This window comes from Myxine glutinosa, chromosome 3, assembly GCF_964187855.1.
Source record: "Myxine glutinosa chromosome 3, kmMyxGlut1.1, whole genome shotgun sequence".
NCBI classification, from domain to species: Eukaryota; Metazoa; Chordata; class Myxini; order Myxiniformes; family Myxinidae; genus Myxine; species Myxine glutinosa.
The window spans coordinates 76054875-76079774 of NC_136263.1; the positions used below are offsets into that span (position 1 = coordinate 76054875).

At 47.5% G+C, this 24900-nt stretch overlaps 1 protein-coding gene across 1 annotated transcript in view; it reads left to right on the plus strand.

The window, feature by feature from the left end:
* The window catches only part of LOC137414463 (heparan sulfate glucosamine 3-O-sulfotransferase 6), a 64570-nt gene extending 60167 nt beyond the window's left edge, over nt 1-4403 (plus strand). The window contains exon 2 of the mRNA XM_078774214.1: nt 2042-4403. Within this exon, the coding sequence (XP_078630340.1) occupies nt 2042-2660 (619 nt within the window). The 3' untranslated portion in view covers nt 2661-4403. The remainder of the gene's footprint in view (nt 1-2041) is intronic.
* Nucleotides 4404-24900: the final 20497 nt, after the last annotated feature.

A 24900-nucleotide genomic window follows, 5' to 3' on the forward strand; every position in this document is an offset into this window, starting at 1 on the left:
TGGTGCACATGTTACGGTGGTGTGAGCAGACTTACCTGCAGTTCCTTAAATTCTTTTAAAATGCTCTTGGGTCAGGAAGGTTACGTGAACCCAATCTCTGCCTCTTGCCAGAATCTGTCAGCTGGAGCCTAGTTGCTTTTGACGAGGTATTATGAAAAATGTCGAAATATAGAAATGTTGGAATTGAAGCAAAAAATAAAGGTTCATGATGGCTTTGGTTCTAAAGAAATGAGAATAACATCATCCAGGTAGATTTCTTCTTTTTACAACCATTTTTTGTCACTTACCACTAGGTTGTGTGACTGCCTTACACCTCCATGTGCACTTGAAACATAATCTTACAGAATGCAGAAATTGGCCCCTGAAACAGTGTATACTAAAATTGCTCATGCTTCATCAGCACTGCCCGTATAGGTCATGTTGCCTTTCTGCAGTCTGTTTACTTGGGCCACTCTGTAGTCATGCAAAGCTGCAACAAAGGATTGCTTCAAGTTCCCATCTGGTGAAGCTTCCACAATATGGAAAACACATATTGTTTGTTAAGCTTAACAAACATAAATTAGAACGACATGGTATTTAATAGAATACTTACCCTGCGCAGTCAACTTGGTGCGAGCCAACTCTTCTATTTTTGAACGTTTTTTTTTTCTTTGATCCAATATGGCTGCCAGACCATGTGAGATGAAATATATATATATATATATATATATATATATATATATATATTTCGGATGAAAACTTATCAGATGACATCATAAATTTATATTCTCAAATATAATTGTTGCATAGATCACGCTCAAATTTCAAACTGATCAGACTAAGTGTTGTTGCTGTAAAATTATGACGTCATAATTACGACACCAATGACGTCATCGTTAACAACACTTATTCCCCAAGCAGAGTTATTTACAATGAGCCACGTTTCAATGTTTTCCATGGAGCGGTTTTGGAGATATCGAGGTGCAACGTTTTTCGTTTTTTCCAAGATGGTGACTGTACCACGTGACCTATGACGTCATAGTTATGATTTTAAAATTCCACTGGAACAGGAGCTCATATTGTCAAAATTTCGTGTCCAACAGACTAACAGTTGCAGAGAAAAAAAATTCATACTGATCAGATCAAGCATTGTACTTGTCGAATTATGACGTCATAAATGAAGGCACCGATGACATCATCATTAACGTATCTTATTCCCCATGGGGAGTACTTGACAATGAGCCTTGTTTCAATTTTTTCCAATGAGTGGTTTTGGAGACATAGAGTTGCAACGTTTTTCGTTTTTTCCAAGATGGCACCTATACCACGTAGCCTATGACATCATAATTATGAATAAAACATTATACAGGTGGAGGCACTACTATGGTGTAAAGTTTCGTGTCAATCGGACTATCGGTTGCCGAGAAGATGAATTTTAAAAATTCAAACATGCACGCACATACAGTACGCCACACAAACATACGCCACATGTATGCACCCGAATGCCTAACCTTGATTTTCGCTTTGCGAGCACAGGATAATAATCTATGTCATTTAATAGTGGAATCATTAAGTGATACAATATTTCAATTGTGATGTAATCCAAAGGTTGTAGAGTGCGAGCAAGCATTCTTGACTTTATTTTCAACTCTTGAATTCGTAAAATTGTTTTAAACCGCTCTTACATTTTAAACTTCCAAAATGCATTTGGGATTTTTTTTTTTTTTTTTGCATTTTAGTAATCAATGTCGTATTTCAATTCAGGGTTGGCTAGAGATTATAAGGAAATTGGTTTGTTATGGAACTGGGCATTATGGAACTTTCAATTGTTGATCCCCAATTTCACATGAACTCACCAACACTACAATGTAAATCTGACCTCTTAACTCCTACATTTCAATGATGCATTTTCAAAATTTGAAGATGTTAAAAAAAAATGTTCATGAGACTTTATTAATTTACATATAAATTTACTAAATCTGCTTGATTTGCATAGAAACCTGAACTTTCTGAATTTGTAATGTCAAATCAATTGAGTTGTTTCTTTTCTCATTTTTAACAGGAACCTCATGCCAAGAACTATGGAAGGACAGCTCACTATGGAGAAGACACCAAGCTATTTTGTGACACCAGAAGTTCCTGCACGAATCCACGCCATGTCGGCACACACAAAGCTCATCGTCGTGGTCCGTGACCCCGTTACGCGTGCAATATCTGACTACACTCAGACACTCTCGAAGGCACCGCGCTTGCCTGCGTTTGAGGACCTAGCCTTCCGAAATCACTCCATAGGCCTCGTTGATTCTGGCTGGAGTGCTGTGCGAATTGGTCTCTATGCTAAGCACCTGGAACACTGGCTTCGCCACTTCCCACAGCAGCAGCTACTTTTTGTGAGCGGCGAGCGGTTGGTAACGGATCCTGCGAGGGAGCTTGCTCGCGTTCAGGACTTTCTTGGCCTAAAACGCATCATCTCAGACAAACACTTCTACTTCAACCAGACAAAGGGCTTTCCTTGTCTCAAGAAGCCAGAAGGGAGCAGCTTACCACACTGCCTTGGAAAGAGCAAGGGTCGGCGTCATCCATCTATCAATGCTCGCTACGTCCAACAGCTAAGAGAATTCTACAGGCCTTTTAATCTCAAGTTCTACCAGATGACAGGTCAAGATTTTGGATGGGACTGAAAACTTTGATGGAGTGATGAGTATTTAGGAGTGCATTGGAACATTTATGAGCATAGAGTAAAATTTTTGAAGAGCCAGGGAACAGGGTTGAAGCACTTGTACTGATTACATTGCTCATTGCATTGTTATCAGCAATATTAGGCGATATACAACTGACCTGATCAATAATTTGGCTTTCAGAAAGCCTTTCCCCCCCTTTTTTTTGTTCTAGCCAATGTATTGGCAAAATTCAAGGCTGAAGATTTCCTTTCAGCAGTCTTTATGTGCAGGTAAACAATATAGGTTGTTTGGGGTATCTCTGCTGAAAACTAAAGACCAATTTTAACGGCCAAGCAGAGAATATTTGCAGGTGATTATTTTTTTCCCAAGATGTTATACCTACCAAGATGACATCTTCTATACTGTAGTAAATCCTTGAATTAGATATGAAAATATCTATTTTCTTTATATTTATATTATGTTATAACGCTAAAAACACAATTACAGAAACCCGTGGAAGGTTGATTTTAATTTTCAGGATAAATCCATAATTTTTTGTTGAAAACCTTCTTTCGACGCGCATTGCTATCTTGCAAGAAGTGTTGACATTGTGGACCTGAGGCCTAAATTTGCACAAATCTTGGATGTTAATATGGCCTCCAACATTCTACTTCTGCACAGTCTCCCCAAGCAACGAATAATAGCAATGGTAAGCTATGGTGTTGGAATTGACATCATCATCGTGGTGGTATCTTGATAAAGAATCGTACGATTTCATTGTACGTGCAAAAAGGGCCAATGACGATGCGCCGCATTACAAGATATCAATGAGGCAAATGTGGCTGTAATTTTCCATTGTTTATAAATGTGCTTTTTAACTTACAAAATCTATCTGAGATCACATGACATTCGATTATTGCATTTTTGTTGAATTCCATGACAAATCCCATCGATGTTTATAATGGCAATGTGCTTGAATGGCATTGAAGAGGCTGTTGGCTATAAATAGGAGATACTATGTACATATTGTGAGTTGTTGTTTTTTTCAAATGATTTTGCTGTCAGGTACCAAGAGAATGAAAATACAACTTTGAAACGATCATTTGCTTCGCCTTTTTAGTTTGAAACCATCTTCATTTGCTGTGTGCTGATAGAATTCCCATTTTAATGGATGAACTAGTGTTTGATTATTGTCCATCATGCACACTAGGACATGAACCATTGTGACCTCATACATGTCACCTCAATCTTGTGCAGACAGCAGGCCAGGCTTTGGTTTGTTAGATGTTCAGGAGTCGCATGAAAAGGCATAACTTTGGCGTAATAAAGTTCAAGCTATAAAAGGCCTAATCGCTGCCTCGGCAGCTCTGCATTCAATGTGCCAAACGTCTGGGATTTGGTAGGGCCATGTATTTTCTAATTATATTTTAAAAGCTTAAGCTTGCTTCGTTTACATTGTGCTACTTCTGATTGATGTTTCTTTATGAATCATTTATGTTTCAGCTTATGATGTTACAGCAACCAATTAACCGAGGACTTCTCCCAGGCCAAAAGGGCCATGTTCTTGAATATTTCATGTAATTTATTTTAAATAATGACTTGCCAATTTAGATCCATTAGCAGTTGAAAACTTTAGCCAGATACTGTGTTCCAACAGACAGAAATGAGAAAATGGCTAATTAAAAGATTGTGGTGTAACCATATGCTGTAATTGCTTTAACTGTGTTGATGCTTGAATAAACATGATTTGCAGTTGCTACAGAAGCATGAAATTGCAGGACATTTGTCACTCCTGTGCATTCTGGCAGTGAGAGCCGACCACAGCTAAAGTTTCAGGCAATGATAGCATGGCATCTAGAGCATCCCCAATCACTCGTGTGGCCATCTATCTCAAAATTCAGACATTGATTTTGAGGCAGTATCATTGGGCATGGGAAACTTGAGCACTATTCGTAGGCACTTTCAGGAATGCTGACAAGCACACAATTTACATTTCCCTATGCTTATCTTGAAGGCCTTTCAATTCTCAGCAGCAATTTTACCTTATACATATATGTACTGTTAATATTGTGTGGATCTCTACTCTCTGCTACATAAAGATTAGCTTGAACAGCTAACTGGGGCCACAAAGGCACAGCTTGAATTTCTACCCAAAATAAAATATGTCACACCAATACAAATGAACTGCTGTGTTATCACCTGCACCATGATTGATATCCAAATATGTCACACCTGGCATCTTCAGTCGAACGTAAGGTCTCGCTTGGCCAGCGGGTTTGTGAGACATGTGCCAAAACCGTTCCCCAGCCAAGCCATTAACAAGATAGGAATAATTGGTGCTGTTAAATAGGTAGTTGTAGTAGCAGTAGCAGTTGAGTAGTGCTTTTGTTGCATGTGGCATGATGTAAAGCAACTCAAAATCAAAGTCCAGGTATATCTGCAAAATAATGACATCATTTGTGGCTGCGTTTGTTTTTCTCAGAATTCTTTCATTATGCAACAACAAAAAAAATTCACAATTTACAGTTGTTAACTTTGTATATATGTATACATATATGTATATATAATATAATATTATATATATATATATATATATATATATATATATATCCACGCTCCACCCCGGTCCACGCTCCGGTTCCGATCCACGCTCCAGTTCCGTGGCGAAACCCAGCAGGCAGCGCTGCTCGTATATCGTTGGAACGCGAGCGGTCCTTATTTGTCGGGGTTCATATAGCGGGGAGGGTATTCGGCTCTCTCTTTCTCAATGTTCATGACGTGCCGATGTTCAACAGAAGTCCCCGGGGAAGTTTTTCGCGCAGCTCCAGCAAGAAGTCCGTGGCGAGAAGCAGTCCAACAAGTAGTCCGTCAAAGGGCTATGCGCTCGCAGTTATATAACGCTGGTCCAGATTAAGCCGTGCTTCATAGGGCTACGCCCACTAGCGAACTCACCTCAGCCCTGGTTGGTTGGCGAGGGCTCGCTGGCTCCACCTTTGATGACGAGTTGACAGGGGGGCCACGCCTCCTCCTGGTGCTCCGCCCTTCTTCTCCAGCTTGACCGTGTGCGTAATGGCGTTTTGAGTCAGGCAGCGAATGCTGCTGGGCGAGCAGAGGCGCGTACCACAATTTGGAGAGAGTCAAGCCGCAAAATGAATGGGATTGAAGGACCTATCTTATTTAATTAATGCAACGCAGATTCAAACTATTGCAAACAGAGCCTTACCTAAAACACATACTAATGAAATAACTAGAGTTCCTATGGTGCCCTACGTGTTGTATATGGACTAATTAGGGTGCGACCTTTAACCTTTAGAAGATGGGAATATTTACAGGGAATTATTTACCATGGATTATTATTTAGAAGTGCTGGTTCTAAAAACCGTAACACTGTACCCTCCCTTTCTCCAGGTCCAGCCCGGGCCGATTCACAAGGAATATCTTTTACAGTTATGTGTGACACTTAGGTGTAGTTACCCTCTCGTGCTAACCTCACCCTGAGTGCGACATTTTTAAAACTAGATATGTCCCGCCTGCTGTGTTGCATTCTACCTGGCAGACTCACGCCCACAGACTAACCGAATTGCGGAATTAATTCTCAAACTAAACATTTAACGGTGGGGAGCATTATTTACAAAAACACTACTACTGTTTGGTTTTTTCAACTATACCCAGGACCTGTCTTTTGGGAAGACAAAAGCAGCGCTTTTGAAAAGAGGAAAGGTCATGCACTGCACTGTACCGATACACCACACCCACATGCACAGAAATGCACAATCAGATAACAAAGTGCACTAAAAAGCGCAAAAAGCACCACCATGCATGAAAAGCACCAATAAGCACCACCATTAGCACAGTCATACATTTTAAATACATGAACTGGCATCTTCTCTGCTGGGCCGATGGCTGCTGGGCCGATGTTTCTTGGCGGTTTCTTGCTTGCTGCCTATTTGATAAAATAAAAAAAACACAACCCGCGTCCACTCCTTTTTAATTAAGGCCAGCAGGGGCCAACTAGGTGGTCCACCTGCTTGGCATAGGTACCACCTTGACCGTGGTCCGCAAGCAAGATGCTGGCAGCAATGGTTCGCGCCAGCAGAGGGGCCAGGCCACAGAACGTGTGGTCCATATATGGTGCTAGACCACAAAACGTGTGGTCCATAAGGTGGGCTTGGCCACAGAACGTGTGGTCTATAGGTGGTGTGCCGGTCCAGGCAGGCAAGCAGCGAGGGTGCGGGCGCACAACTGCGACACCTGCACACTTTCCCCTCGGCACACAAAGTCCACGGTCCATGAGTGGGGAAGAAAGACAAAGCAGGGTTAGCGGGGTGCAAGGGCGCAAGGGTACACATCAACACAAGGCAATGCGACATGAAGGGCGCGGGAGAGCGAGCTGAGAAAGCTCGTCCCTAGCGTTCATCCCCCCATGTCAGCCTTTCCTACCCCTTGCCCCTCCCCATATCTACACAATTTACAAATCCGTCGCTAACGTCCTGTCTCCCATATCTCCCCTAATCCAAATTGGTCATCAATCCCCCCTAAGGAGGAAGAGATGCAATTAAACACAATGTCTCACCCACGTCACGATGTGTCTCAGAACCAACCAAACATTTGCAAAAACTGGTGTGGAGTCTTCTCACCTCAGTGAGTGGATGTAGATGGTGCAAGGAGATTCCAATCCTATCTACCTTCTAAATGACATTAACACAATTTAACTCGACCCGGGGTCTTTCCCTGCCAATCCATTGGCAATTTTACTCTATGCGGTTTTAAGAACCGAACTCCCATTGAACATACTGTGGTGCTTCCTCAATTTGGGGTCTCACTCCCCCGATTCAACTCCCTGTGCCTTTGCACAATTTCAGGACTGGGTCGTGTGGCTCTCTTAACAGGTCTACCCACCTGCACACCTCCACCACTGCAGTTGCCTCTGAGCTTACCTGCTCCTTACCCTAACCTATCTACCTGGGGAAGGCCCTCCTTGGCGCTTACCCCACTCGGTGCCATCTCTGGCACTGGGCTACCCGGGTCCGTCCTCCGGATCCTCGGGCCCCATCCACAACAACTCTAACGGCTCCCAGAGCCCACCTGCGGCCTCACCTGGCTGACATCCTAACAGTGGCGGAGTGCCCATTTAACTACACACACACTAACAGGTCACACGCCCAGTCATTTCCACGACACTAATGCACCCATCCAAACACCATTCTTCCACACGCACCACAGATGCCAATATCCAACCACAATTTACCTACTCCCTCCACCTAACTCTTAAACTACCCTCCCCGGGTATTCGTGATGGGGTCCATCCTCCCCATACACACCTTCGCACCATCCACTCCACTCCACAGTTTTCACCATACTCACTCCACACCATCCATTCCATACTCCTGGTGTTCCAGACCATTTATTCCATACAACCATGCTCACCTGTTCATTTGCACACCTGTGCAATCACACCTGGGGCTTCCTGCACCCTCCTTCCTCCAGGACCATTCGGTCAACACAACACACAATCACCATTACTCACTCATACACTGCTCCATACACCTGTTCATTTGCACACCTGTGCAATCACACCTGGTGCATCCTGCTCCCTCCTTCCTCCCAAGCTTCTTCAATCATTCCATACAATGCACAACCACAATTGTTCCTCATGCACTGCTCCATACACTCCACGCTCAATACAATTCCACAATCACAATTATTCCTCATACGCTGCTTCATACACTTCCACGCTCAATACAACTCACAATCACCTCACACTTTTCACAATACGCTACTGAATACACCTTTACACACACACACACACAGCATCATCTGATCTAACTACTTGGTTTCCTTCTAACTTGGTGCTCCCCGTCTTCCCTTTTAACTAAGCACATCCCACGTCGTTATCATCCATTCTAACCTCTCTATGTCCCCACTACCTGTCCAATGTCGCTACTTACCTCTTCCGTTACCTATGGTCATCTCTAGGTCCCTATACATTATCCAAACCCTCCCCGGCTAGTTTTCACTGCCAAACCCCATAGCTAGCGCTCATGTGCCCCGTGTGTGAGAGATGGCAGAGTTGCCATCCCACCACATCGGGCATCTCCCACTACAAATTTTGCCATCAAATTCCAACCAATCAAAATTTGCCAATCACTGCCAATCATTCTACCAATCATCAATTTCTGCCAATCCTATTCACTATTCTAAATTTCAGATCAAAACACTATTATCATCACAGTCCGCTATATCTGAGCCTCGGAGCGTCGTTACATCATTAAAACTCGGCTTCGCAAAGCCGAGCAATGAATTCGGGTGGTTTGGTCGCCTGCAGGTTGAATCCGTCCAGCATTCGGTTCAGGGGAGGCGGTTTGGTCGGGCCGAGATTCCACGCACCATCTCGGCGCAGCACCTTCCGGTCCCCGGCCCGATGGCTCAATCTCGCCCGGTCGGAACCTCGCCCCCACCAGGGGGCACCGTCCACTTCCTCCTACTTGCCCTTTAACCGGACCGGTCACCTTGCCCGACAAGGCCCGGACTCGACCGTGCAGGGCGGGGCCAGGCCCGAATCGGTAACGATGCTTCGAAGAGAAGCGAAGCAACACCGACCCGCGCCGGGCCTCGCATCCAACAAAGCGCACCGCGCACGCTATCCATCGCCCCCTATACTATTGCGCTCCCTCGTTGCCCCCATTTGGCCTCCCAATTGCTCACCCTGAGCCCTCATCTCTTCTTTTTGGGTGTCTAATTTGGCCATTATTTGCATCATAAATACTCTCATGTGTCGGGAGTGACTTCTTGATCGTAATAGAATTCCACCACCAATTTGAGAATGACAAACGTTTATTAAAAACCAAGTACACAGCTGGGAGGGAGCAAGACATCTACAGCATGAATGGACAGCATGCCAAGTCAACCTTCCTAAGGATACATCGATTCGCAGTTCATTTATATAGAGGCACACTTTATCAGAGAATCTCCGCTAGAGTCTGAAAGGACAAAGAGAACTGGGCTAATGGTCCTCCCACCGGCATCCCCAATGGGTCATGTCCCCCACCGTCATCCGTCCTTTCGCCTTGGAGGAGTGAAGCACGCACCGTTAGGATCCGGACCAGATGTGTTTTCAAGGCTCCGAGGTGACAAGAAATATAACTCACTGAAGGGGGATTGCATTCCTGGTCCTGATAAGGCCATAAAATGTATGAGGGCGTTTTGATGAGTTCCAGGTGTTGGATGTACCTTTCAGCTCACTTTCTTATTTAAACTTAATCCAGAGTAGGGAAGTCAAATATATTTATCATAACTCAAGCATCATTTGATTATACGAAATATAGTTAATGTTTTAACAGTCTATCAGCAAAGGTCTATGTCTACAAATTCAAGCATCCCACGTAAGGTTCACATTTCACACACGTATAATCCGCATTCCTGCCCGTGGCTCGAGACGCCGTTTGCGGGCCAAAGAGAGAGTTTTACGACAAGGCTATCTGGCCTGTAAAGAACGCACGTATACAACAAAGCCATCTGTTCTGCACAGATGAAGCGTGTATTTCTCATTTTAAACTATGGCAAAGCGAAAACCTTTTTATTAACTATGAAATAACATTTTCAAACAACATTTATAACAGAGCTCATGCAGTAACAAACCTATAACCGACATTAACCTTCCTCTTGTCTCGTTGAGACAAAGTATCTCAAGAGACAACGTGCCACATCGGGCTTTATTGAAAGACAATCGTGTAATGCGGGTATCTCGCAAGGGCGTACCGTGCGCCCATAGCGCCTCGCCCGTGCATTTGGGGGACGTGTCGTGTGGTGCGTGCTTGGAACCTGAGGGCTCAGAACATGAAAGTCCATTAACGTTTCAGATCCACAACGAAGGCGTCTGGTCCAGATGAGGTTATGCCCCGCCAGGGGGCCCATCACCTCCCCTGCGGTACTTGCTCCCCCCACCCTTTGCAGATGCGGTCCTTGCAGATCTTCGAAGTTAATCAACGATCATGCCCATGAGATCTCTCACGTGCTGCTGTTCTGGGGAATACATAATATTGTCAGTATCTTGAGTCTCATGTTCCTGGTCAGGGTACAGAGCGTTAAAATCCGAAACATTTGAAGCAAAGAGAGAGACTTCCTTTATGTCAAAGTCTCCCATGGACGCCTGGTCGGCTTGCGGGTCTAGGATATCCATGTCGGCTCCATTGACTGCCAGACCCAGCGTCGCAATCAGATCCATAGTTGGGTCGGAAGGGGGTGTACAGCTGTGAGCTTGTAATACATAAGAGGCGTTAGCCAGTTCATGCAAGGGGTTTACAACACAAGTATCACAGTCATCACAAAAATCAATACAGGCATCAGCCAGTTCCCACAAGGGATTTTCAACACAAGTATCACAGTCATCACAGAAATCGATACAGTCTTCTGAAGCGCCGGTCACATCTGCCTTGTTGAAGGACCCATTCAGGTCGACAGCCTCTGTGGTCAGAACCATGGTCGTTGTCGGCGGCTTCTTCGTTTTCCATCCTGTAAAGTACTTTCTCATACAGAGGAGGACTAAAGATTTCATTAGTGCCCCCCAAATTACTACCCCGATTATCACGGCCAGTGCGGTCAATAACCACTTCACTATAGTGCCTGTCCATCCCCAGAAGCAGTCAGTGAGCCAGCTAAATTTATAAGAGTTCTCGCGCGCGATCCGGTCGATCGTCAGAGCGTGGCTAGTTTCCCTTAGTCTCACTATTGCGGCTGACACTCCTTCGGATGGATCAGGTATGTAAGTGCAACATTTTCCCTCTACTATTCCGCATACCCCTCCTTTCTCTGCCAGGAGCATGTCCAAAGCCACCCGATTCTGCATCACCATTGTACGCATGTGAACTACCGTGTCCAATAGTATGTCATGAGCCGTAGCGGTGTCGTTTGCCACCTTTTCTAGGGCCAAAGCCAATTTATCTATCCGGAAGCTATTCATGGCTGTGCCCGCACCTGGGAAGAAGAAACCTAACACCTTTTCCCATAGGCTCCCGTGTAGTTTAGTGGTTCCATCTTCGTTCATGACTGACCTCTTATGTCGCCTGTCCAGGGACTTTGGATCTAGTTCGTCCAGTATCTCAACGTCAGGAAGGACTGAACCAAGATAACATGTGCCCCCCCAATTATTTGGTAAATAGGGGTAAGCCTTGTCGCCGCATATAAACATTGTCCCATGGGGTGGGACCAGGTGGGTGGATAAGCACTGGAGTCCCTTTATCACCCCATTAATCCTACTAACCCCCCTAGAGAATGTTATAGCCGTTATGTTGTGGTTGTGTTTATCTTGCAGTACTATTCGTAGTGTAATCCCAGCGCTCCCTTTTCCCAGCTTCCCGGGGAGAGTGTAGGCGCATTCTGATTCTCCCATAAGCAAGTGGCCGGAACCCTGGAGGCAGACCATCCCTTTCTGTGGTTTGACCCAGACGGGGGCAGGCCTCTCGGCCACATGGGCAATCATTGAAGGGCGATAATTAAATTGTCGATTGCAACTCTTGCCGTTGCCAACCCCTTCTCTCTCCAGCGTGGTGACTAAACATGGGGAATCGATAGGTTGTGAGCAAAGGTCATTGAGGGACAGAGGTAGCACTATCATGTGTATTCCTGTGGTGCCTGCTTGGGGGAAGTGCATGCACGACCAGCAGTGTGTCCTATTTTGAATTGTCGCCACCTCTCTTGCCACCTTCCAATATGTGTTTTCACCCTTCTTTGGGGCCTTGTCCTGGGGGTGCGGCGTGAGTATGTATTCGATGCATGGTGTGTATTTAGTTTCGCCACTGGCCGTGCCAGGGGTCCAGACGCTGCACTGGATCTGCATAGTCATGCCTTTCTCTAGGCGTGTGCGTGTTTGTAGCTTAAAATCAGGGGTTCCCCATTTGTATCCTGGTTGGGCCAAGGTCTTAATGCTAGCTTGCCCGTTCTCCCGGAACTCTCGTTGTTTTCGTAGTACAATGCCAACGCATCCAGGCCCTGCCGACAGTGCTAGCCATCTTACGCTTACCCAATTTGTGTGCAGGGCTTTCTGTTCGAAACATGGTAGTGATACTCTTTGTCCCCATGTTACGGTGAGGTGTCGGGTTTCGTTTTCGCATCTATTGTAATCGGAGCTTCCCCTAGCTGCTGTCGCTATCAATAGTATCGTACCTATAATTAGGCCCATCATTACTGTGGTTGCTGTGGTGTAGTGTCTGGTGCTTGTATGGCCAACTTACAGTGCGTGGCGTGGATCCACGAGGTCTTGCCCTCGCAAAAGACAGCCGTTGGTGTAGTCAGCAACACCTGGACTGGTCCCTTCCACCTTGGTTCCAAGGCGTTCTTGCGGGTGAAGTGTTTTACGAGCACGTAATCGCCGGTCTGGAAGTCGTGGATGGCGTGGCTTGTTGGTTCAGGCAACGCCTCTCGTACTCGGGCATGGATGCTGCGCGCCACATTGGACAATCCTCTGCAAAACTTTAAAAGCATGTCATCCATCACAGGCAAATCAAATTTGGACATGTCCATCGGGGCCGAAACAGGCAAACTCATAGGTCGTCCCATTAATATCTCGTGGGGGGAGAGACCCGTGGTGCGGCCCGGGGTGGAACGAATACTCATTAACGCGAGCGGGAGTGCTTCCGGCCACTTCAAACCTGTATCTGCACAGATCTTGGCTACCTTGAGTTTCAGAGTCCCGTTGGTGCGTTCCACAAGTCCCGCTGATTGTGGGTGATAAGCGCAATGGAAAGATTGTTTCACGCCCAGTGCCTTTAGGATACCCTTAATCACCTCTCCCGTGAAGTGGCCCCCTTTGTCTGACGTAATTTTCTGAGGTATGCCGAATCTGCACATGAAATCCCGCACGAGGCGCTTGGCTACTGTCGGGGTGTCTGACTTAACGCATGGATAGGCTTCAACCCATTTTGTGAACGTGTCCACGATTACCAAGACATAGCGGAACGACATACTCGGTTCCATGTTTATAAAATCGAACTGGACATGACAGAAAGGCCCGATTGGTCTGGGATGGCCCGCGTTATGTGGGTGCCTTGGTGGTGCCCCCCTATTGTATTGTTGGCAAACCACGCATGACCGGCACACCTCTGATGCGATTCGCGACAGTCCCGGTGCCGCCCAAGTATAGTTTATCTGTTCCATCACCCCCCTCTGGCACACATGGCCATTTTGATGTCCCATACGTGCCAGCCAAGGCAGTAGTTCCTTGGGTGCTATTGGTTTTCCGTGAAGGGTCCACATCTCATTTGGTCCGGGGCGCTTGGCCCCTCGTTTTACCCAGTCATCGTGTTCGGCGGCCGTTGCTGCATTTTGAAGTTTTATAACGTCCTCATTAGTCGGTGAGGCGGTGACGATGGTGCACCCATTTTGTGAGGAGGGGGTTGGTCCTGAGGTCGGTACGTTGGCAGTCTGCGCGGGTGCCCCCTTTGCTCGCGTTACCATCGGCATGTTCCGTCCTACTTGTTGGTTGGCCGCTTTTCCTGCCGCTGCGTCCGCTCTGGCGTTGCCTCGAGTGACGTCAGAGTCTGTCTTTTGGTGGCCGCGACATTTAATTACCGCGACAGCGCGGGGAAGCAAGATGCTTCGGAGTAGCCCTTCAACCAGTTCGCCGTTCTTTATGACCGAACCCGCAGATGTGAGGAAGCCTCGCATCTTCCAGATTGCCCCTTTGTCGTGAACTACCCCGTGCACGTAGGCTGAATCTGTATAAATGTTGACGGCAAGGTCTGCCGCCAAGCTGCATGCTCTAGTCAAGGCGCACAGCTCCGCCTGCTGGGCGGAAAATGTGGGTGGAAGGCGCCCGCTTTCTACCGTCTCATTATCTGAACACACCGCGTATCCGGATAGCAAAGAGCCATCTCATCCGCGTTTAGCTGATCCGTCGACGTAGTATACACGATCGGGGTTGTCGAGGGGGACGTCCTTCAAGTCCGGACGTACCGTGGAGACTTGCTGTACTACATCGACACATCCGTGGGGTTCGCCCTCCTCTGGGGTGGGCATCAGTGAGGCCGGGTTGAGTGTAGTGCAACGTTTAATGGTGACGTTGGCGGCAGTAATCAGTGCTGTTTCGTATTGCATTAATCTAGTGGTAGACAAGTGTTGTGTTGTCCGCTGTAGTAACAGCGAAGTGACGCAGTGTGGCACCTGTAGCGTTACCGGGTGCCCCATCACAATGTCCGCTGTCCTTTCCACTGCGTACCTAGCCGCTGCCACGGCTTGCAGGCACACCGGAAACCCTTGCTCGACCGGTTCTAGCTTTTTGCTAAAGTAGGCTACCGGTCGCTCCTTATCTCCATGAGTCTGTGTCAAAATGGACTGAGCAAAACCCCTTACTGCATGAGTGTAAAGGGTGAATGGTTTCGCATAATCGGGGAGTCCTAAAGTCGGTGCCGTTACCAATGCCTTTTTCAACCCCTCGAAACAGCGCATCAATTCGTCCGTCCAAACCAAGTAGTTCGGTTCTCCTATTCTGGTGGCTTCGTACAGTGGTTTAGCAAGTAGCGCGTAGTCAATTATCCAAGAGCGGCAGTAACCCATCATACCTAGGAAGCGCAACATCTGCCGTTGCTTGCTCGGCCGTGACAATTCCATGATAGCGGTCACCCGTCCAGCATGCAGTTCCCGCTTCCCATGTGAAATGGCATGCCCCAAAGAGGTTACTACCTTCCGTACAAATTGGAGCTTTCTCCGTCCCACCTTGTGGCCCTTGGCCGCCAAGGCTCTTAGCAGGGCCATGGAGTCCCCCTCACAGGCTTCCTTGGAAGGGGAACAAATCAACAAGTCGTCAATGTATTGCAACAACACCGATCCCCCCTCTAGTTCCACGTCTGCCAAATCGCGGTGCAACGCTCGGGAGAACAGGGTGGGGCTGTCGGAGAACCCTTGGGGTAACACCATCCAGGTGAACTGGCGCCCTCTAAAGGTGAAGGCGAACAAGTATTGTGACTCAGGTGCAATAGGTACGGAGAAGAAGGCAGAGCATAGGTCAATAACGGTAAAATGTGTTGCGTCCGGTGGGATAGATGTCATAAGGCCTTCCGCATTTGGTACTACTGGGTGTATGCCTTGTATGACTTTGTTCACTTCCCTCAGATCCTGCACAAACCTCCATTTATCCTGCATTGGTTTCTTCACGGGCAAAATTGGTGTGTTGCATTGGCTGTTAGTTTCCACAATTATTTTCTGTTTCACCAAAGATTGAATCACTGGCTCTATGCCCACATCGGCCTCGTGCCGCAATTTATATTGTCTCACGTTTGGGAGGGGCATTCCCGGTTGAACTGGTATTACCAGAGGTTTGGCATCGCGAATTCGCCCGACATCTTTGTCGTGTTGGGACCACAAATCAGCCGGAACCTCCTCCAAAAGATCATCGGACTCGCCCGGGCTCTTAGACACCACTTGCACAACGTGGGTGCCCTTTGGGGGGCAAGTCTGCCTCTTCAAATTTTCCTTCTCTACTCTGCTTCTCAAGGGTGATCAAATACCCCTCGTCATTGTCGAGCATCGTCACTGTCCAGTGGTCCACTTCATAAGTGGCGCTGCACGGAATTTCTCGCAAGCGCTCCACCATCCAGCCTACACTTTCCGCCGGCCACCCTTTGGCGGTGGTGAGGGTGACATGGGCGTCCACCCCTGCGGGATACTGAGACAACGCCCGCTGCTCCGCAGTTAGGGTTACCTCGACGCCTATTCCCTCTCGTCCAACCCATATATTTGACAATAGTAGGTCCGAACTCTTACCTATCGACCCCTTTGTCCTTTCTCGGTACTCGTCGTCATCGCCCCTGGCATCGTAGTAGGCCGTGCAGTGGGGAGGGTTGTCCTTTACGTCTGTTGTAATTTGATGTACGCGCAGCCAATCTCGCAACCCGTCGCTCCGGGAGCACACTGTGTCTAGGACGTGTGTCCAAGTGGCCAAAGCCCCTTCGTCCAGGCTCGACCAGTAAGCGGTGGGGCCGGGGCGAGACAATGCCATCATTAACAAATCGCGTTTGGATTCCGCGACGTCTACAAAAACTCCCTGCTCTGTGCACGAAATTTGGCAGCCTAAACGGCAAAGTAAATCCCGTCCCAACAAGTTAGTCGGGGCGGTGGTAGTCATAAAAAAAGCGCGTCTAGCCTCTAGTGGGCCGCACACCACTCTTACCTCTTCTGAAATAGGGAGCGCTTGGGGCAAGCCTGAGACCCCCACTATCTGAACGTTCCTATCTGTGGGGCGCAAGGATGGTAACTGCCCCTCGTTAATAGTACTGCGAGTCGCGCCCGTATCGACGAGAAAGTCCACCTGTTGCCCATCCACGTCTAGTGTCAAGGTCGGCTCCTCGGTTGGTGTCATAGTCAAAAGGGGGCATTCTATGGGCGTCCCGCCGGCGTCCCGTCAATAGGCTACTTGATTTCTCGGTGGCGGGTATCCCTGGCGGGGCCTTTGGCAATCACGTTTCCAATGTCCCATCTGTCCGCAGCGAAAGCACGCCCCTTGTGGAGCGGTGGATGCGGGGTACCCGTTGTTATTGCGCGGACCCTGTTGCGTCGGACGCCTCGCAGGCTGTTGGTTCTGCTGTCCCCATTGTGGCGGCCCATTCCCGTTTGCTCCGTTTGGGGCCCAGTAACTTGGGGGAGGCCCATCGTTTTGGGGAGGGGTCCCTGTGGATACCCGTTCTGGGGAGGGGGAGGGGGTCCCTGTGGATACCCGTTCTGGGGAGGGGTGTTTGTACTGCCCAGGTCTGTGGAGGGGGTGTTTGCACGGCCCAATTCTGCGGCTGTGGAGGGGGCCCCTGCATGTTCCAGTTTTGGGGAGGGGGCCCTTGTGGGTTCCAATTTTGGGGAGGGGGCCCTTGTGGGTTCCCTTGTGTCCGCATGTCGACTCGTCCACTGTCATTGTCGTTGACGTCATTTTCGTTTTCGTTATCGCGGCCCCACTCTTCGTTGGGCTCTATCCTGGTGTTCCGATTCTGGGCCCGTACTTGGCCTCGATTTCCCTTCTTATTTTGGTTGAGTTGGGCCCGTTTTTCCTGGACAAGCATTTGCAATATGTCGTCCTTTACATCGGCCTTCTTATCGTCGCCGTCGCCACATTGCTCGGCCGCTTCAACAACTAGTTGGTCGGTTGGGGTGTTTCTCCACCCTATCATAGCCGTTTGGATGTGCTTCCTAACTGCCGGTCTCATCCCTTCTACCATAAAATTGTTCACTACAGCGCGAGGGAGATCTTGTGCCCGCACTTGGCCCAGTCCTCCCCACTTTAACACTGCTCTTTCTACCCTCTCTCTCCAATCGATTGCTGCTTCGCCATGTTTCTGTTTTAGGCCGTATATTTTATTCCAATCTGGCCCCGCGGCTGGCATCAGTGCGGTGTATACCCCGGTCAACAATAGGTCGACAAGGGCATTCCAATCGACGAGGGTCTGGGCCGGGGTTTGGGCCGGGGTTGGTGCTACATTTGGCCAGCGTGCGTGTATTTTGGCCTGGTCCCACACCCGCGCGGGCAATACAGCCTTCCCCATATGGCAGACGTCCCGCCAATCTGCGCCTGTATTGTGTATCCACAATCGCATAAATTCCGGTATCTGACCGGGCTCTTCGGCCAGCAAGGTTCTCACCCGCTCCTGCATAGACGCCAAATCTGATTCTCTCCAGGGTACCCTGATGTTAATGGGTCCCGCCGCTCTCAGTCCTATGGTTTTTAAGGGACACATCCCGATTGTAGGCTGTAGGTTCTCCGATTCCGTGAACCCTTCCAATGAGGGGTACAGTTCTCCTAGCCCTACTGGAGGCGCGAACCCGCTGTCCGCCCCACTAGCCTCTTGTCCTCTAAATGGATTACCCGGGCTAAGGTGAACCTGAGGGGCGGCTGGTCTAGTTCTCTGGGGGTCTAACCCCTGGGGAAACAGGGGCGGGGGTGGGAAAGGTGGCGCCTGTGGCCCGGGGACAGGGCTCAGGGCTTGGGGGGGTAGAGGCATGGTAACTACCTCCCCTACCACGGGGTCTTGGTCCGGATTCTGGACGAGCGGCATTAGCCGCTGATTTGCTTGTTTGACCACCTCCCTAATTGTTTTGTCCTGAACTTTGTCTGCTTGTTTCTTTTGGCCCTGAAGCTTCAGTACTTCCCCTGCCAAGCTAGCCTGTCTTGAGGCCGCCAGTCGCTACCCTTCCTTTTCCCACCACCCATACGCCTTCCAATAATCGGGTGGGAAGTGTTTCCTCTCTTTCTCTAGCTTATCCAAAGCTCCGTACAGCACTTCCAATTTGTCAAGTGCAAACGATCCCTCCTCTGGCCAGGGATTACTCAAATCCTTAGTTAATACAGCCCAGTCCTTTCCTGGTCTTACCGCGGCATAATGATGCCTTTTAAACATGAAAGATGCCGGGGTTCCCTTAAGGGGCTCCCCCTCTTTCGTTAGCTTGTTTCCCATCTTATTGCTCTGGGCTGATCCTTCCTGGAAAGTTCTTGGCCACCGGCGCAGCCTTATGGCTGTCCGACCTCACTTTTCCCCCTCCTCCTTGCTAACTGTAACGTTACCCTTAATGTTACCCTGCAAAAATTCTATCCTTAACGTTATCCTGGTGAATTTAACAAAGGCTTGTCATTCTGAGGCTTAAAAATAGCCTTTACTTACAATTTTCGTTCAGAGAGCAGGCAGGACAGATGAGGAGGGAGCGGACTGAGCCCGCTCGAGGGAGGGAGGTTCGAATTTGGAAAAATAGCCCTTTAATACACGACAATGCTCACCTTAAAACAAATCAGCGTGCCGGCGCCGGCCTCAGGCAGCCTCCCTCCTGTTGTTCGGGGTCCGCTCCTCTCGACCTCTTGCTGCTGCAATCCGAGTCATGGCACCATTCAATGTCGGGAGTGACTTCTTGATCGTAATAGAATTCCACCACCAATTTGAGAATGACAAACGTTAAACTGTCCGCCGTTAAAATGACATTAAACGTTACTTATCATTCTGACATATCTAAATATGTCATATCATATCATAAATGTCATATGTCATAAATGTCATATGTCATATGTCATATCATATCATATCATAAATAAATGTCATATCATAAATATATCATATTCTAAATTTCGGATCAAAACACTATTATCATCACAGTCCGCTATATCTGAGCCTCGGAGCATCGTTACATCATTAAAACTCGGCTTCGCAAAGCCGAGCAATGAATTCGGGTGGTTTGGTCGCCTGCAGGTTGAATCTGTCCGGCATTCGGTTCAGGGGAGGCGGTTTGGTCGGGCCGAGATTCCACGCACCATCTCGGCGCAGCACCTTCCGGTCCCCGGCCCGATGGCTCAATCTCGCCCGGTCGGAACCTCGCCCCCACCAGGGGGCACCGTCCGCTTCCTCCTACTTGCCCTTTAACCGGACCGGTCGCCTTGCCCGACAAGGCCCGGACTCGACCGTGCAGGGCGGGGCCAGGCCTGAATCGGTAACGATGCTTCGAAGAGCAGCGAAGCAACACCGACCCGCGCCGGGCCTCGCATCCAACAAAGTGCACCGCGCACGCTATCCATCGCCCCTTATACTATTGCGCTCCCTCGTTGCCCCCATTTGGCCTCCCAATTGCTCACCCTGAGCCCTCGTCTCTTCTTTTTGGGTGTCTAATTTGGCCATTATTTGCATCATAAATACTCTCATGTACTCCGGCATCTCGGGCTCGGCTGCCACAACCACGTGCGAAGCGCCGCCATTTTGTGCACCTGATACCCCCGCAACCACATCACCATTGCTCTCCTCCTCTCACTCCCCCATATACATTTCCCTGGGGTCCTGGGTCGACTCTACCCCCCCTTCTAACTCACCCACCAGCACCCGATCGCCTTGACTATCCATGGCACGATTTTAAGAACCCATTTTGGGGTGATTGGGATATTAAATAAAATTTTGGCCACTCGTAATTTGAGTGCGTTAAGCGCACTTCAGGTCCGAATCTCGCTCCTGACACCAATTGTTACGGATCTCAACGTCGGCCCCTTTTCCCCTTAAGAAGGGGGGGATTAATCCCCTTGTTTGTGACTGACCGACGTGAGTCCTGAAGCTGCCCAGCTCCCTCCTGGGGAGGCAGGTGAGCAACCTCGTTCGCGACCGCGGACAAGATGTTAATTGCCGAGCAGATTAGCAGCCGCGGCACGAACCATTAGCAAGTAACTAGACCCGATTCTGAACGTTGGCCAAATCGTGCCACAGGTATCCAATGGGGAAATCACTAAAACGAAACAGATGTAAAGGAAAGAAGGCAAGGTAGGAAGAACAGGATTTATTACTAACTATTATGTACAAGACCAAAAGTAACCAAGGAGAAGGAAAGAAACGAAAATAAAGAGAGAAGGATGGAAGGATCAGAAGACACAGTGCAATTATTAACTTATACAAGCTTACTTATACCCAGGGACAAGACACACAAAACAAACTCACGTACACAAAAGGATGGAAAGGCAGGGATGGTACGGGTCGGCAGAGGAGGGTCCAGGTAGATGGTGGCGTCGAGGTTCGGCTCCAAGCTCGCGCTTTGGTCCACGCTTGTGGGTTCGAGGCGAAACCCGGCAGACAGCGCCGCTTCGGGCTGACAGCGAGGAGCCGGCAGCTCCACGTATTCGGTTTCACACCGGCAGCTGTCTCACGCATCCTCCGCCTCCTGCGTCTCCGACGCTCTTTTACCACTCCGCCGAATCTGCCTCTGGTCCAGCGCACCTCCCTCAAAACCCGCTCTCCGCTTCTCCTCAACTGGACTCTTACGCACTTCTTCCAATAGACTTCCGCGGGCGCTTTTATAACGTGCTTTTCAGATCAATGCGCGCCATGCCCGTGATGGTATCTCACCAGCCCTGATTGGCTGGTGGGGGCTCACTGGCTCCACCTTCTGATGACGAGGGGCGGAGACACGCCTTTCTTCTCCGAACTGACCGCGTGCTTAATGGAGTTTTGGGGTGAAGAAAACCGCCCAATGCAGTTGGCAATGCGGTTGGCAATGGAGGCTTTGGGAATGGAGGCTTTGGGGAATTTGAAAAGGGAACTATCTTATGTCATTTGGTGCAATGCAGAGTCAACTTGTGGGAAACAGAGCCTTAAACTACATAGAATAAGAAATAACTATTTAGAAGGGTATATGATGGCCTACGTGCTTGCGATGGAGTAACTAAGAGGACGACCTTTGACCTTTACACACAACGGAGGTATTTACAAGGAATCATTACACTACTTAGAGGGTGATATTTACACAAAACAACACAGGATTCTCAAACCCGCAACAATATATATATATATATATATATATATATATATATATATATATATATATATATATATATATATATATTATTTGATTCGTCATACACACAAGCTTGTGGAAAGCAAAATGCTTAAAATGGAGGCCCACAAGGACCAAAATTCCAACAAGCTGCTCTGCTTTAATTCGGTCAAGCTTTCACTTTATAAAGGGAATATTGGGGTGTGGTTTTAGCTCTCAAGACAAACAGAACGACCAAGTGGTCTCCTCGATTCGTCCAGGGTCACTCATGGGTTAAACAACATGTTGACGACTTTCCAGAATCCTGGTTTTTGGGGGGAAAGTTCAGCAAGTCGTAAAAATGTCAAACATGAAAGTGATCTAACACAGTTTTCAACGGGGACTGGAAAAGATCGGTTGGTCTTCACAGAGTGAGGGATTATATCATCAGGGCCTGGATTTACAAAACATATAACTCCTTTATGAGGATATAGCAAGTTCCAAAGGAATATTTTCGACAGTAAGAGAACAAAGTCACAAACGTATATGATCCTTAAGAGACATGACAGGCAAAGTGACATAAGTCTTTTAAAGGGAAAAGCAGGGTTTTCAAGGATATAAAGGATATAATATTTTAAGCAAAGCAGACATATAATTGGTCAAACAATAATAGAACACAACGGGGGGGGGGGGGGGGGGTCTGAACCCCCACATATATATATATATATCTTAGTCGGCCTCTTTGTACCAATTCACTGACAGTACTGAAGTTGAGTACCAGTTCACTGGTAATTCCCTGTTTGTCGTTGAAGGCGGCAAAAAGGGTTGGCGTCAGGAAGGGCATCCGGCCGTAAAACATTGCTTCAAAAAAGGGGACCAAAAAAAAAACAACAACTACCACGGTCCCCGAAAAGGCCAACCCCCGCTTTGCGGGGAAAAATGGCCTCTAAACGGTGGTTTTTTTTTTTAGTCGGCCTCTTAGTCGAAGAATTCATAGTATATATATACTAGCTTGGCTCAGATCGCTGCGCTCACCTCACCAGGCATCGTTATAGAGGAACGGGCTTGTTTTCGCTTAGGATAATGACTGCACCCGAGTTTCTGTTTTGTCCTGATTTACACCAATCGTAATACAAACAATTATTTTGCACAAATGTATTTGTAGTGTTTGTGAAATTTCATTTCATAAACAGTTTAGGTTGAAAAAATATTTTTAAAAATAAAATAAAAAACCCTCAGCACATGCATACAGGAGGGGTCGGTGCAGACTGGAAGTTTGGGACAATTACACCACACCACCACGTAATTCAAAACACCTCACCACCACGTAATTCAAAACACCACACCACCACATAATTCAAAACACCTCATCACCACGTAATTCAAAACACCTCACCACCACGTAATTCAAAACACCTCACCACCACGTAATTCAAAACACCTCACCACCACCTGATTCAAAACACCTCAACACCACGTTATTAAAAACACCTCACCACCACGTTATTAAAAACACTTCACAACCACGGAAACTAAAGTTTGAGAGAGTAGTTCAGTGACAACACAGACACTGCCCAGATACAGTCACGTGAAAAAGTAAGTACACCCCATGCAAAGTTTTGACTTTTTCAACATATTTCAAAATAGAGCTTTTTTTTTTTTTTTTTTTTTGTACAGAGTCGAGGCTCGTGAAAGAGCTAACATTTATCAAAGAAACAAATCAAACAAACAAGCAAACAATGTATATAAAAAGGGGTTAGGGGTATTTGATCTTCATTTCAACAATATTGATAGATAAAGGTGATAAAATATAACAAATATCATGAAACATTTACATTTTGTAGTACATTGTATAATTTAAATAAACATCAATGCAAATTTCGCATGTGGAAAAAGTAATTACACCCTTGGCTCTAATAGGTGGTATTGCCCCCTTTGGCAGAAACAACCTCAAGTAGGCGTTTCTTATAACTGTCTACCAGTCTCTGACCGACTGGGAGAAATTTTTGCCCACTCCTCCATGCAGAATTATTTCAGCTGTGCGATGTTTGAAGGGTTTCTTGCATGCACAGCTCGTTTCAAATCCTCCCACAACATCTTGTTGGGATTTAGATCAGGGCTTTGACTTGGCCATTCCAAAACCCTCCATTTCTTTCTTTTCAGCCATTCCTTGGTCGATTTACTGGTATGTTTAGGGTCATTGTCATGTTGCAAGGTCCACCTTCGGTTGAGCTTCAACTCTCCGACAGATGGCCTCACATTATCGTCAAGCACCCTCTGGTACAATGAAGAATTCATAGTGGATTATATGATGGTGAGCTGCCCAGGCCCTGATGCAGCAAAGCTGCCCCAAAACCATTATATTTCCACCACCATGCTTTACAGTTGGTATCAGGTTCTTGTGGTCAAATGCTGTCTTTGGTTTTCGCCAAACATGTCTTCTGGTACTGTGGCCAAATAGCTCTACATTTGCCTCATCTGTCCAGAGCACATTGTTCCAAAAGTGCTGGTCTTTGCAGAGGTGTTCATTGGCAAACTTTAGGCTTGCCCTGATGTTCTTTCTGGACAGCAAAGGTTTCCTCCTGGCACACCTCCCATGCACATCAAATTTGTGCAGCTTCTTTCTTATGGTAGACTCGTGCACTTTGACATCAACAGTGGCAAGAGCTACCTGTAGGTCCCGTGATGACATTCTGGGGTTCTTAGAGACGTCTTTCAGCATCTTGCTGTCTGCTCTCACGCTGAACTTGCTGGGGCGGCCTGGCCTCAACAAGTTGGCAGTTGTTTGGAATCTTCTCCACTTGTAGATGATCTTGCAGACAGTCGAATGATTCATTTCAAATTGTTTGGAGATCTTTTCAAATCCCTTCCCAGACTAGTTGGCATCTATAACCTTCTTTCTGAAGGCCTCAGAGAGCTCTTTTGATCTCGGCATGGTGACGCCCCACACTTCAACAACAAAGAGCAAACCAAACTAAATGTCTGAGGTTTAAATAAGACAGGTTCTTCCATGATCCTC